The 16,297-nt window shown below is 38.0% G+C and overlaps 1 protein-coding gene across 3 annotated transcripts in view; it reads left to right on the top strand.

Moving 5' to 3' along the window:
• LOC105833920 (sodium channel protein 60E) overlaps window positions 1-16,297 on the top strand; it is a 168,006-nt gene that overhangs the window by 126,721 nt on the left and 24,988 nt on the right. For all 3 annotated transcript variants that reach the window (XR_004964836.1, XM_028193838.2, XM_028193839.2), the window contains exons 7-11: window positions 195-329; window positions 6,305-6,519; window positions 9,841-10,310; window positions 11,016-11,104; window positions 11,685-13,045. Coding sequence is in view for 2 of the 3 variants with exons in the window: in XM_028193838.2 (XP_028049639.1) it covers window positions 195-329; window positions 6,305-6,519; window positions 9,841-10,310; window positions 11,016-11,104; window positions 11,685-13,045 (2,270 nt within the window). In the remaining variant the exon portion in view is untranslated. The remainder of the gene's footprint in view (window positions 1-194; window positions 330-6,304; window positions 6,520-9,840; window positions 10,311-11,015; window positions 11,105-11,684; window positions 13,046-16,297) is intronic.

Genomic DNA, 16,297 nt, shown 5'->3' with positions numbered 1-16,297 from the left:
AATAGTATTATTAAATATCCCAAATATGGAAATTTATCTTTTGCGGATAAATTTAGACTATTATAATTTTCAGAAATTCAGATTATAATAATTTTTAGAAAAATGTCAGCAGCGTATCATATTTGTTATCTTAAATATTTTATTCAAATATATATTCATTATATAGAAATGATAAGTAAGGTTTTACGAAACAGGTGTTATCAGCGTGCGGACCTATTAGCGTCACATTTTTCACGATCGTCGTTTTCTTTGGATCATTTTATCTGCTAAACTTGATGCTGGCCGTCGTAGCGTTGAGTTATGAAGAAGAAGCTGAAATTACAAACGAGGTAAGCTCCATTTCAAATTTTTTGTACATCCATGTCTTATTTTAAATTTATATACTCACACAATGTATCTCGATCGATTTAAATTTTATGTTCAATTATTTTATGCAATGGACATTATTTCTATTTTTAATCATAGATCTTTATAAATCCTTTATAAAGTTTGTATTTCTCATGTTTATTTATATATACATTTATTTAATATTTTATTCAATTTTTTCGTTGCCGTTATAATTACATTGCTATTTTTATATAAATTATATTTAAACTTTCTTGTACCTATAAGTAGGTGACATCATTCAAAGATCCTTTTGTTCTAGAGAAATAAAAATTACAATTTCTTTCTGAGCTTATTTTAAAGGCGGTTAAGATTCTTTACAAAAAAAAAACACTTTTATATTTTTACGAGTTTAAAAGCCCCCGCACAGACTTTTGCATAACGCATAGTGCATGACACATAAGAGAATCAATCAATCAGAGTCATCTATTTCCCTCCCCAGGATAGAAATAAAGACCTCTGATTGGTTAATTCTCTTATGTATTATGCATTTCGTGTTATGCAGAAGTCTGTGCGGGGGCCCTTATTCTTTAATCTGCATATCTCATTACGTCCTGGGGGGTGTGCAGGGGCCGAGCGGAAGCTGTTTCCCCAGGAACGTAGCTTGGTATGGGGGAACCCTTTTGGCAGAAAAATTTCGAGAAAGAAACTTGAAGTACATGAAAAGATATATATATAATTTTATTTGCAAAAATTTCTCAGCCTCCCTCCCTTTTTGTGCTCTCTTGTACAAATTTCCTCTGAAATGCCTTAAGACGAGCGATCTCGTAAGCCCAGGACCGAGAACTGGTCTGGCTTTATCCAGAACCGGGGAGAGGAACCTATCAGCACCTCCTCGGTGACGATCCGCGGACCCTGGCGCGAGGGTGGCCGAACTTGTCGGTTCATTTTTAGTGGACGAGTCGGGGCCCGGGAGGGGGCAACGTCCCCATCAGATATCGGATGGAGCGGATGACGAAATGGTGCGGGAGTCGCGGCTGGTGGCGGAGGACGTGGGGGACACACCTGGCTCTGTTGATTCTAGTGGCTTCGGCGGAGGGGCTAACTCGAAGGGGCCCGGTGACCCATGCCGGACCGGGGATGAGTCGTTCGACCTCGGACGATTAAATATTTGGGGGTCAAACGGCCCTGCTTCAATCAGGCGCCACTTTAGGCGTTTGAGTTGGCGCTTACGTCCTCCCCGTCGGGACCGAGTCATTGTGTGCTGAAAGGATAGTCAGCGCACGCGTTATAGACATAATTATTGTTGCGGGTCACATGTCAGGCAGGTTCGTTTTCGGGGGCGGTTTCCCTTTTGAAACAAAGGAAAAAAGAGGAAGAAAAGAAAAGGGAGAAAAAAAGAAGTTTGCGGATTAACAATTTAATTCTTCCTCATTCTCTCTCTAATTCAATATGTAAGCATAGGCCCTGCTACAGGGCTCTTGGTTCCGTACCGAGATATTTAACGTATCTTTAACGAATTAGGTTATGAATAGAATTGAGCGGGTCTGCGGAAGTAGGCTTTGAGGGAAGTCGTGGAGAAAAGCGCCTTAGTAGGCAAACCCATTGCCACGGAGGAATGTGGTGGTTGTGGGGTGAAGCGCCTTGATAGGCAAGCCCGCTGTCCAAGGAATGAAAGAATCGAATTCATAGATTAGCTTAACTCCTTTCTCATGATTCGTGTGCTTATTCGACAATATGAGGACCCTCTGATACGCGGAGCGATATACCCACGAACATACATATTTATTTATGTATATAAATGTACACGTGCACGTATGTCCACGCGGCTATGTAATCGTCTAGCGCATCCGAACGAGAGAACGAAGAGAGAAAGAGAGAGAGAGAAAAAGAGAGAAAATAAGCAAGTGAAACGAGAATGAATACTTCTTTTCTCTAATACCGCCTGCCTGCCGCGCGACTTAATATTGATGCGGATTTTAACGGTGCTATTGGAAAGGAGGTATAGGAGGAGGGAAGTCAGCCTTTTCTTTTGCAGATGACTTCTGGGATGCGTATCTGAGCGCAAATGAGACGGAGAGCGAAACAGCGGCGACTGGAAATCGAGGGGTGAGACGGAGCGCCTTAGTGAGGCGCAACATAACCCACGAGAGGAGAAAAGGGTAAATGCGGACTGAGAGCGCCCAGATGGGCGGGCCCCGTGGTCCAGAGGTCGATCGGTAAAGGAAAACGTTGTGGGAAAAAAGCGCCTTAATAGGTAGCCCGTTGCTCACAGGAAACCCTCCGACTTAAGCGCCTTAATAGGCGCCCCTGGACCGAAGTTCACGGAAGAGACGAAGCGCCTGAGGGGAAGCGCGCGCCTCCGGGATGAGAAGTCAGGGAAGTCGCCCTTTTCGCTTTGGAAACGCTGGGAGCACCAGAGGAAATACCCCTTTTCCTGTCCTTTAATATCTAGTCTTAATACTAGCGCTCGCGGACCGAGAGGAAAAAAGGAAAAAAACAAACACAAAGAAGGAGCAAGAGAAATTATCAATATATGCTAAATTTATTTAAAAAAAAAAAAGAAAATAATAGTACTTCGCTATCGTACAAGCAAAAGAAAAGCTAAATGAAAATTCAAGTCATTTAAATGTGGTAATTTATTCGGTAATGTAATTAATAATTTGATTATCTAGATGATTTTCTTTACAAATACTGATTTTTATTGCGACGGTGATCGGAATCGTAATAGCAAGAGTAGTACTTACAAGATGAGATCCTACTATCGGTCTCGTAAGTAGTAATGCGTACGCAGGGTGGTACGTTCGAATATAGCGTAATTGCGGATTAATACAGCGCAAAGTGTATATGTAATTTTACTATACTTCTAACAAAATTTACTAAAACTTAGCCAAATTTTCTTAAAATTTTACTAAACTTTACTAAATTTTTGTAAATTTTATTAAAAGTATGGTAAAATTTTCCAAGGTTTACGTTGTCTCACAATTACTACGATTTTCAGGGTAATTTTTAAGAGAAAATTCTCTCCGTGTAGGGATGTATATCGGTGCCCCATGCGTGCAAGTTCTCGGGGAGGGAAACGCTCGGCAAGACGGGCGACGCGATGGAGCGCGCGAGAGCACGACGCGAGAGAGTGAGACGGAAAAAAAAAAATTTTCGTCGAACGTAACACTCATCAAATATTAAAATGGAGTAAAAGTAAAAATATATGTGTTTTTTGTAAAAATTAAAATAACGAATTCTTTCTAAGTTTACTTTGCAGAATAAGATGAAGGCTATATGAACAAAATCTGGATCCAATATAGCAAATTAAAATGCTACATTTTATTGCATTTAAGTGAAATTCAAGTTGCTAATTACAAACCTAAAATAAAAATTTTTTATGAGAAGTGTTTATAGAAACAACAAGTATTTCGAATCAGCAATCTTAAAAATCTTTATGTAAGAACACAAGTTTTATTAAAATCTAAGAGAAAGACGATGATTAAAAGAACACTCCAAAAATGAAATCTGTCTTATGCATGTTTCTTTATATTTTTGAATGTGTTGAATCGAAATTAAATGTTATTTTCGAGATGCACTGATAGGAAAGTCATGAAAATCATATTTAAATTGCAGTTTCGCTCTTAGCATAATCGAAAATCAACAACATGATTGATGCCTGATCCTGTGTGTGTGTGTGTGTGTGTGTGTGTGTGTGTTAAGAATTTGTTTTTATTATTCAATAGTTTAATCGTCAACATTATCATTGCTTTATTACAATATTCTCTGATGTTAACTTACTAAGGCTAAACCAATAATATTAGCAAAACAATAATATTCAGAAATAGATCGGAATATAATAGAAAAACATTTCTGACATAAAAGCATTTTACAAAAATCTATTTTGCAACTGATTGTTACAAATTAATAAAAATTTATTGTAATTGTAAATTGAAACCGGTTATGTCAATCGATTTTACGGAAAGAATCAATACCGATTTTTCTCTAGTTGACTTTTATAATTTATTTATAACAATTAGTCACAACATTAATTTTTGAAAAGCACTTTTTATATTAGAAATGTTTTTTTATGCTCCTCGGTCCTCTTTTAATTGTTATTGTTTCGCTACTTAAGCAAAACCTATGTATATATTTCTTTTAATTTTCTTAATAAGCTCGTATCGTTGACCATTATTTTTCCTTATTTGCATTTGCATGTATTGAGCTTGATTAACTAATTATTTTTATTATACCCTATTTATATCTTATTTTTATGTACTTTCTGTGACTGGGTCATTCGCGTTAGAATAATTTTTCCATTATTTTTATAAATGTAAAAGAATTCCTCGACAAACCTTACATACTTCAACATTTCTAGAAAGTTTTGTATGGTTATTAATTTAAATAAAAAAATGTATACTAATTTTATATCTAATTATAGCTGACAAGAGCAAAAAAATGCGTGTGTTCATTTATAAATTTATAATTTTGAAATAAAAATTATTTAAGGAAAACACTTTTATACTTTGTCATTCTAAATTTCAAAAAAGATAGACTTCAAGTATTTGATTTATCAAAAACCTGAGTCATTCAGTAACTTGAGAAAATAACGTTTTTTTTTTTAAATAAATATAAATTGTAAGTATATTGCATTTACATGTTAAATAATGTATTTTATCATTAAAATAGCGTCACAAAACTTAAAACTAATTACAAAAAATATTTTTCAATATTATTTATAACATTTAAAAGTAAACTTTTACAAAAGGGGACCCAGCTTTGATGACCTTGACCTTGACATATGTTATCAAGATCACCCTCCTGAGTATGGTTCAAGAGATTTTAGCCGCCCTTCGTAATTCGTTAAAAAGTTATAAACAAAAAAAATTTTATAATTTGCTGTAATTTTCTGATACCATGTACAAATAAGGAATATAGGTAAATCTTAACAAAAGGGGACCCAGCCCCAATGATTTGACATATGTTAACATGTGTTGTCCTCCTGAGTTATTAACGTCATTACAGTTATTAACAAAAAAAGTTTTATAAATACGATACATGATACTTCTGCTTTATTTAAAGTTGCAAACCATCATGTGGTGCAAAGAACGCGTGGACGGGGTGCAAGGGGAGGGCTTTGCCCTCTTCCTCCATCCCCGGATTAATTTCTATAAAGCACGCATTTTTGCGTGTTTTGAAATAAGAAAATTTAATAATTTATGCGTACTTTATAAAAATTAATGCAGGGATGTAGGAGGGAAGGCGAAGACCTGCCCTCATATCCCGCCCACGCGTTCTCTATACCACATGGGTTTGCGACTTTGCATAAAAGATTAGGATAATAATAAATTAATAGATTTTCTTATTTTAAAGCACGCATAAATGCGTGCTTTATTTTAATATTAAATTTATTTATATTGGGACTGGGTTCCTTTTTGTAAAGGTTTACCTATTTAAATATAATATCGATGTTTCTTTCATTTTAACTAAAAATTATTGCTTAAAATTTTTTACTAATGTGTAAATTTTTTTCAATATAAATGAAAATTAATAAAAAGTAAAAATTTACAGATATAAAAAGAGTACATATTTTATATACATGAAAAAGTCACGCATACCGCGAGAAAATTTTCCTGATTCAAGGTCATGCTCGATTGAGGCCGGCAATTAAACCTGTTCTCTAAATGCCAAGTTTAATTTAGAGTAAAGATAGAAATCGTTATTTATTCCACTTCGTAGTATTAAAAAAATTAATGTAATGGATCATTCTTATCAATACGCGCAGACAAAGAATTAAAGATAAATTTAAAAAATACAACATTAATTCACTACTTAAAAAAGTGATTAGTAAGATATGTAGTTATGTAAACTTTTATAAAATAATGTATTAAAAATTGTACAGTAATTTGTATAACATTGTTACGCATTCGTTCGATCGATCATTTTTATAATACATTTTATGATGTTGTCTACATTCAGCTGAATATTTCGTGTACAGGAACGAAGAAAAGACCTGACGGATCATCGCGAGGATTCGACGTTCAGCTTCGATCCGTCGAAGATCAACATTAAGACACTAACGAAGAACAAGCAGAAGAGAATAGACGCCCGTAAAGGTGTTCTGCTTAGCAGTTACACGAGGAAGAAGACACGTAGAAGAAAGCGCGGCAGGAGTAGCGTCGGTCAGGAGAAAAACGGTGGTGCACGCAGCAGGTTTCTATATCTGTATTTACGTCCGACTTTTCTACGGCTCAATTTGTCACCACCCATTGTGTTATCGCATACGCGTGTCGTGCCAGCAAGCTACTGAGTCATACGAATAAAATGAAGCTCTTGGTTTTCATTTAACCGAGAATAAAATGCTAATACCTCAGAGTAATTGTTTACATTTAAAATTAAAATGGTTATTCTTTAGATAAAATTAATTAATTTACTGAGAATTATATAATTAATGCTTTTAATTTTTTAACACTTAGAAAGTTATAAATAAAAATGTCTAAATATGTGTTTATTATAATACATATAAAGCTTTTATATATCCAGCAAACACGAAGTTACATGTAACGTGCCTGTTAGTTATAATTTCCCACTCAACAATGTAATTGTAATATAACACACGTGTTATATTACAATTACATTGTTGAGTGGGAAATTATAACTAACAGGCACGTTACATGTAACTTTATGTTTGCTGGGTAGATGAGAAAATTTAAGAGGACATGACTTCTTGCATGTAAATCTGTTTCTGCTTTTACTCAAGGAAAATTATGCTTTATGATAAACTACGTGTAAGAATATTAAAAAATATTCTTTCTCATATAAAGTTAAAACATTAGCTTCTCTAAGTAAAAAGTTGTAGCAGCAAGTGTAAGGAAAGCAGTCTTAATCCTGTCAGCATCTCCGCACTAAAAGCATCGTATTCGCTCCTTTCATGCTTTTATCCGGAGAGTTAAAATAATATCTAAACACGCGCGCGTGCGCAGGCGGACACACACACACACACACACACACACACACACACAAAAGTCGCTGCAAGATCATAAAATTACACATCAAGTTGCTTTTGGAGAAACACAGCAAACAAAGAAGAAACATTATAAATGCCCTCGTTTCCGAGAAGCTGTAACTAAAGAAAAGAAAGGAAATGTGCCTTGCAATTTCACAATAATGGTAGGCCATACTATATGAAACGTATATATTCCGATGAACTTTGTATAATCTATCTCTCTATCGCTTTTATCGATGATTTCTTTTATTTCAAAATAATATGCAACAAAAATTTCATCAATCAAACGCTTTTTACTTGGTAATTACTTGCAGCTCATCTTCCAGTAAATTACAGTATTCTTAAGTCAAAGTTTGCTTCAAATGAATTAAAGGATACAGTTTTTTACTAAATTCTTGTTTAAAGGAATTAAAAATTGAATTTACAAGAATTAAAAGTATTTTTTGTTATCTATTATTATCGATTTGCGTCCGTGAAAACTGATTTTTTTCTTCTATTCATAATTAAATTATTTATTTAAATTGATACGATTATCTTTTTTATTTAAAAAATTAAAGAGAGAGAGAAACTCTACATTAATTAAGAAAACTATACAAAAAGCTTTGAGTATTACAAAAAATCAGATACAAATTATTTATTATTGCTGTTCTTAATTAAATTATTGATTTAAATTGTTGACATTTTAATACATTTTGTTTTTAAAGAAAATATATTCAAAGTTAAAAACTAGATAATTATTATTAAACAACTAGATAAAGAAATTACAGTTACTTTAAATATCATAAATCAGAATTATCATAAATTATTTATTATTAAGTTGAAGAAACTTGTCGAAACGTAAATTGGGCATATAAAGTTGTTCTAGCTTTCAACAGATGTAATTTAAGATGTAATCACAAGTAAAAATTTATAGAAATTAATTGTAAAACAAAAAGCATTTAGTTCATAAATAATACAAAATTTTGTATTATTTACATATGTTAATACAAATTACTTTCTTTCGTAATTTATTGTTGATTTGAATTGTTAATTTTTGTTTTGAAAAAAGAAACTCCAAGTTGATTAATAAATCAGTTGAATAATAATAATTGCTTTGATCATAAAAAGTAAAAATGAATCATTTATTATTAATTTGCAAAAATTAATTTATTAATTTTGACATAAATAAAAATAATACTTACACTTTCCGAATAATACAAAATTAATTTCTTATATAATTTATAACTAATACATTCTGTGACACAATCTTATTATAAAAATTTATTCTAAAATTTTATTTTATTTTTATTTTATATCACATCTTTCAGTTGTAATACATCCATTAATACATTTTACCAACAGATTGCAAATTTTCCTCGAGTTATTGTATTTAACACCTACAAGCTGGAATGACCTGGTTTAGAAACATATGCAATTAGGAAATGCCTCAATACGCCCAAAGTTAATGTCATTACTGTAAGCATCAATTTCGCGTTGAACATAGCTGCAAGCTCCATGCAGTCTTGAGTCTAATTAGTGTAATGCTTCGAATAATCGTTGATTTATATAATAACTTAAGATCTTAAAATTGCAATTGCCACTTGGCAATTTGAAATTGAATGTCCATCACGCACATGTAATTAAGTATTTATGAAAATTACATGTAAAATAACATAGAGATAGAAGAGAAAATAATATTAGTTAAAATAATATTTTTCGGAATATTTTATTATAATATACATGAAAAAGTGAAAGACAATTACACTGATAAATGAAGAAAAAAGAATATTAAAAAATTTTTTTTAATATATGTAACATGGTGTTTATTGGAAAAATCAAAAAAATCTTTTCAGAGAAATTATCTTTTACTCTTAAAAATAATGGATTTTTATTAATATTAAAAAAGTTTTTGGAAAAATGTTGGCATTTTTATTTTTAATTTTTAATTTTATTTCTCTTTTTTGAAAATTGTTTCATCGATTATTTTTTTAATAATACAAAATGTTAACAATCAAATGTTAACAAGCAATTAACAATAAATGTGACACATACATTTATCTGTACAATCTCATGTGACTCTCAAGTTTTTATTAAAAAATTAGTGACATTAGAATATAAATATATTGTTCTAAATTGATGATACGTGTTTAATTATCTTTTAAATTTCCGATGAACTAGATCTGTATTATGGGTGAATTACATGTCATATATCATTTATATTATTTCTTTTTAGTACTCATAAAAGTTTAATATTTTTCAAAACTTAAACTTTTTTTTATAATTGTCTGACATTAAAGGAACAATAAATTTGTTTTATTATGTCACTTTTATTATTCCTTTCTGTCCTCTATCCTATCTGTAATTTTGAATAAAATTCATATAAACTCCGAGAATTCTCAGGAAACTCTTAAAAAATTTTAATAAACATCTTGATAAAAATAATTATATACAGTCTCATAAAACTTCACATTTCTCATTAGATTTTATTGTAAAATAGCTCGACAAAATATTGAAGTCTCTTTAAAGTATAAAATCGAATTCTATTGCAGATCTATAACACCCAGCCCGAGTCCGAGTCCGAGGCATTCCAATGTACGGCCTTCGCATTTGCCACTGCAGAACATTAGTCCCAGACCACCGGAGCCCAACACGGTACACCGGCTGGCACCGAATCGGGGTATGCTGCACTCGAGGCAAGCGAGCAACAATAGCAATCAACAGTCGTCTCTGGACGACTCGGGGGTGGTGGACGATCATGACGGCGACGACGTCACGTCCGCCGAGGAGCACGACAAGCGCGAGCATCGCTCCGAGAAGTTGCAGGAAAGATCCCCACGGGAGCATAGCAGGATTCAACACTCGGCCCAGCAAACGCGCCCGGATTATCCACCGGCACCGGTTACCGTATCGGTGAGGACCGGCAATCGGGAGATTCGGGTACTTAAGTGCAACGGGGTTAAAACCAAGAAACATATGTACGCGCTGCCGCCAGAGTACCTGTCGCATATTGTAGTTTTAGGTGAGCGAAAACTGCGGCACGAGCTGACGAGTATTTGTTTATTGAAACCAAATATTGCCGATAATCGAATTAGCGGCTTGAAATATTTCTGGATCTATTTGAAGTTGTCTTTCCTTTAATTGAGATGCCGTGGAAAATTTTGTTAACTTTATTTTTTCGATATTGCAATTGTGATTCAATTAAAATTTAATTCTCAATGTTGAATTTAAAACATTGCGCGATGGACAATATTTATTGCGCTAATGATACTTTATAACTGGATTTGGCGATTGAAATTTGTGTACCTTCTAATTCATTTAGCGTCAGCTTAACTGTTTGTGTAAACCGTGTGCAATACGTCTTTAACTAAAATCAAGTAAAATTTGTTGTTTTTTTTTAAATGTAATTTTATAGTTTAATTAGTTAAAATATTCCATATTGAATATTCAAAGTTTGCAATACATAATGTTAATTGTACAGGCTGCATTGATTCAAAAGCTATATCTAAATCAGTACTTTTTTATTAGTAGATAAATAAATATACTTCAGAAAGATTATAATTTAATTTCTTATAGTTTTATTTATGTTAATTTTTTAATTTGTTACGTTTTTTATTTTATTTTAGCTTTAGTATATTCTGTTATTAAATTTAAAATATTTTCAAATTTTTAAATACACGTTATACATAAAATAATAATTATTAAAATAAGTATTATATGATTACAGATGATCTTCCAGATAGAAACTGCGATAAGTGTATTCAATGTTGCGTTGATTACGAGGGATGGTTAAGATTTCAGAACTGCCTGTACAAGGTAAACCTGATTGAGATATTTGTAAAATTTTAAACACTTTTGTAAAATCTTAAACCTGAACCCGCAAGTCAGTTACGCGTTAGACGTGATTGGCCTAAATAAACGACCACTAATTAGCGTCAGACCGACGAAGTAAAACATACTTAACGTTGACCTGGTTCTACTCACACGAAACGGTTTTTCAAAGCACATAATCATATTAGGATTCACTTCGTCCTCTATCACGTTTGACTAATTTAATTTTTAAGATTACGCGGACATTATTTCTAAAACACGTGATAACAATTTCGGGCATTTATTTTTCCAATAAAATACATATTTAATTTTTATTCTTATATAACTTTTACTTTATATGTATAACAATAAATAAATTTTATTATAATAAATTTCTAATCCGGGAGTTGATCCGGGAATAGTTTCACCTCCTTGCTGGGGTATAAAAAATCACTTCGTTAACTATTCTAGAGTTAAAAGAAAAAAAATCTATATTAATCTAAGAATCAAGTCGCACAAATTTTAAAGTTATTTTTGTAATTTTATTGTATGACATGAAAACAAATAGCATATAATTTGCGTCAAGGTGGTGAGGGATCCCCTGTTCGAGTTGATGATCACTCTCTGCATCGTCTTGAACACCGGTTTTTTGGCGATGGAACATCACGGTATGAGCGAATCGATACGGCAGGCGCTCAACATCGGTAACAAAGTGTTCACCAGCATCTTCACATTTGAATGCTTCCTGAAGCTCCTGGCACTGAGCAAGGACTTCTTCAACAACGGCTGGAATAACTTCGATCTGATCATCGTTTCTGCGTCGCTTATTGACTTAACATTTGAACTAGTGGATGGTTTGTCAGTAATACGCGGCCTCAGACTGTTGCGCGTTCTAAAGCTCGCGCAGTCTTGGACGACCATGAAAGTCCTTCTCAGCATTATCATTTCAACGATAGGCGCGCTCGGTAATCTGACTTTTGTGTTGGTGATCGTGATATACATATTCGCTGTGATCGGCATGCAGCTGTTTAGCAAAGACTACACCCTGGACAAGTTCTACCCGGATCCGGTGCCGCGGTGGAACTTCAATGATTTCTTCCATTCGTTTATGATGATATTCCGCATTCTGTGCGGTGAGTGGATCGAGCCGCTGTGGGACTGCATGCGCGCGGAAAGAGACGACGGGCCGGGCACGTGCTTTGCGATCTTCCTGCCAGCCTTGGTGATGGGAAACTTCATGGTCCTTAACCTCTTCTTGGCCTTGTTGCTCAACAGCTTCAATTCTGAAGAGCTGAAGCAGAAGAAGGAGGAAGTCGGCGAGGAATCGAAGCTCGCGCGCTCTTTCGATCGCATACGGTCGATCGTGCGCAAGCAGAAGCATCGGAAAGAAAATTCTGAGAACGAGAAGAATATCCGACTGGAGCAGATCGTACGCGAAGTGATGGACAAGTCCGACAAAGAGAAGTACGCGATCCAGGAGACCGTGCTGAGCCTTCCCAAAGACAATATTTATAATAGATCGTATCAAGAAAGTCTCAATCAGCCGGTTTTTACGTACGATCCGATCTATCGTCAGGCCACTCTCACTACCTACAGCCAAAATAGTCCAAAGCAAGAGACGGTCAAGGAGAATAAGAAATTGACCGAGAAAGGTAACAGTAACGAGACCAATCCCGAGGAGAGTATAGAGCTGGAGGTGCTCAAGGATGCTAATCCGGACGAGGATGTGGCCATGTTGCCGGAAGAGAAGCCGGCTCCTCAAAATGATGAAAAGATAGGAAAACGTCCTTGGCATGCCCTTGTGAGTTACGTGGATGAGCTCACTGTCGGAGGTAGAAGAGACAGCAAGGGAAGGTACATTGACGGGATGGGATCGTTTCCTGGATTCGGCAGAAACAAGAAACGGAAGGAACCGCTTGATTGCCTTCCCCAACATTGCTACCGGAAGTATGTATTTCTAGTTTCCTTTAGAAGTTTTGCTTTCGAGATTATTTGAGATAACACACAGAGAGAATTTTCTCTTAGAATATGCCTTCAAAATTTTAATAATCATGAAACAACGTAGACTTAAAAGAATTTTACTGTAATTTTAGTAAAATTTAATGAAAAGTTTGCTAAATTCTATTAAATTTTACTAAATACAATAATTGGGATAAGATATATGTATAACATAATTAGAATCCAGAAAAACTAACGAATGCTCACAGCAGGATTTTATGCCTGGACGCAGAAACACTTGTTGCGCGACAAGATTTGATTGGCTATTGCGCCAACTTTCGCTACACAAACGTTACTGCGTTTAGTGCGTTCAATAATATCTTTATGTAATTTTTATATACATTTTATAGTTCTTTTGGATATCATTTCTGTCTTGAAACGCAATTTTTAAGTTGAATAATAATAAAATTTAATATCATAATATTTAATATTAAATTGATGATAATCAATTTAATAATAATAATAATAATATTAACAAACATCTATTATGGTAGTAATGCTACTATGAAAAACCGTTTATCGACCTCTAGATAATTACATCCTAAAATTAAATAAAAAATTAAAGTTTATATTGTCCCACAATTACCACGATTTTAAGGATAAAGTCTATAAAAAATTCACGCCGTTTATTTACTAAAATTATTTGTGATAAAAATTCGATTAAAATAGACATTCGTGTTAGAAGTAAGGAAATCGGTTATTTCCTTCGAGTGCGTTCATCCATACGAGTAAGAAAATAACCAATCCGCATGTAACCATATTTTTTTGTTTCCTATGCGTCGAAGTGCGGTCCTTGTGAATTGACAAGTTATGACTGGAGTTAGGTTCACGAAAACAACGATACATTTAAAGTTACCATACCAAAGACACGCGTATCGCGAGATGACGTGCCTGTGATACGCAAGTGTCAGTTAGAATGTAGATGTGACAAAATGATGAAGCGTGCGGAAATGATTGCTGCACGACTTTTCCGCATGTTTGATCGATGGGGGAATTAATTTGTAACCGTGAATCTTGTATGCCTATTGGCTACGGATAGCCGCGGGATTCAGGGTCCGGGCGGCGGGCTCGAATGAGTGAGAAAACGGTGTGTTCGGTATAACGTTATATTTATTTAATAATTCCTTATTCTACTATATACAATATCTTATGCTACTATTTACAAGGAAGTACTCTCGTCGTGCGAGGCGATTCGTGTGTGTGTGGTACTGGCGACAGTGTCGCGGCGGACGCTGGTGTGGCGCGGTGCCCTGATTGGCCGTGCGGTGTGCGTGCCGATCGGTCGGCGTATAGTCGGCGATGGCGGCGAATCGCGGCGCTGTGGTTGGTCGCGGCGGCGCGACGTGCGGTGCGGTGATGTGGCCTTAAGGCCCGGCGCTAGCGGCGCGGCGGTGTGCGGTGGCCAGCCTGGCTGGCGGCGCAGCGGTGAGTAAGCGGTGCGGTTGGCGGCGCGGTTCGTTACCCGGTCTCAGCTGATCGGCGCATCAGCTGTTCGATCGCGCTGCTGTTGTCACCCCGCGTGGTGGCAATCGCGGCACCGGTTTCTCCTCAGCACGGAGTCCCCGGGACGGAGCGACGCGCGACCGCTCAGTGCGCGGCCGAGAGCTCGGGTGCGGAGCGTGGCGGTGTGCGGCCCCTCAACACGTGGCCGGGAAGGCACTCACTGCGTGCCCGGGTAGGATCGCTAGGTTAGGAGACGGCGCTCAATATGCGCTCGAGGATGCCTGGCTCAGTACACCAGGAGGAACGGTCTGCTCACTTCGCAGGCCGGGGAAGCTCTGACTTCTGTCGCGAGTGGAGGGCTTATATACCCTCCACTCGGTGGTGAGGGAAGTAGAGAAGAGCGGAGGGAGCGAGCGAGGTAGGGGTAACGGCCTTACCTCCGTTCAAGCGGTAGTGGAGGAACGGCTCGTTACACCTCCCCCTCGGCAGACCCTGTCCTTATATACAATACAAAGTCTTTATTTTAACAGCCATGAACCGTCGCGGCGGCGCCGGATGACAATCTTTTGCCCGCGCACGTGGTGACGGTACCTTTGTCCTGGGCGGATGCGGTCCCACGGCACGGTGCGGAGGGCGTCCTCAGGGAAGGACCCATCGGGTATGGCGACGGCTGGCGGGGCCGGCGGTCCGGGCGGCGGTGGTGCTGCTGGGGTACTCTCCGGCGGCGGGGGTCCGGTAAAATACCCCGGAGCCGGTAGCGGAGCGGGTGGTGTTGATGGCGGTGCCGGCGTCATCAGCAGGAGCGCTGGCTGCGTCGGCGGCGGCATGGGCGTCACTGGCAGCGGTGTAGGCGGTGGTGTGGGCCGTGGCGTTGGCGGCGGCGTCGGCAGCACCGATGGTGGCGGTGGTGCTGACGGGGTGTCCTCCGGCGGGACCGCGCTGGGCTCCGTGATGGTCAGGGACGCGATGTCCGGCATGGGTGCCGGTGCGGGCGTCACGTGTTCCGCGGTCACCTTGTTGCCTCCGTTGTCGTCGTCGTCGTCGTCGAGGTCTGAGAGCGTGGAGCCGAAGGTCGCCAGTAGCGTGGCTTGGCGAGCGGCGGCCACGTTGTCCGGAGCCGGGTCGTACAGCCGCTCCTGCCGTGAGCGGACGGTCCGTTGGCGGATGGTTGGCGGCCGTCGGGCTGTTCGCGGCGTCGGAGCGGGTGTTCCCTGGCCGGTGGCGGATGGCTGGTCGGTCGTCTGGCCGTTCGGCTGTTTCGGCTGCGACGGGCGGGCCGTTGCCTCGAACGGCCGCTTACTCACTGGGATGCGTGGTGGTCTTGCGACGGCGCGTGCGAGGCGCTCTCGGAGGGTGCTCCTGCATTTCCCCATGCTGACTGTTTTCCTCTGCTCCGCGACTCGTCGTCTTATATATCCTCCCGGTCACGCGGTGTTTCGGCGTCTTTCAGGTCCTTAACATGTGCGGTGCCGATGATCTTGTCATGCTGATCCCGCAGGCGGACGATGACCGGAGAGATGTGTTTGTCGACGGTATACGGTCCCGAGTAGCGAGGCGCTAATTTGCCCGCAAAATGTTCCTGGGCGTTCGACAGCGGGTGTTCTCGGCGGTAGACGTGCTGTCCGATGTCCGGCCTCCAGTTGCGCCTCCGCAGATTATAATATCGTGCTTGCTTGGCCGTGGCTTCTTCTTGTCGGCGGGTGGCGATTTCAAATTGTTCGCGCATTTGCCGAATTTTTCGAACTCGCGCGGTTGGTC

This window comes from Monomorium pharaonis, chromosome 10, assembly GCF_013373865.1.
Source record: "Monomorium pharaonis isolate MP-MQ-018 chromosome 10, ASM1337386v2, whole genome shotgun sequence".
Classification (NCBI taxonomy): domain Eukaryota; kingdom Metazoa; phylum Arthropoda; class Insecta; order Hymenoptera; family Formicidae; genus Monomorium; species Monomorium pharaonis.
The sequence above is the reverse complement of the archived record's forward strand: the minus strand, read 5'-3'. Positions and strand labels throughout refer to the sequence as shown.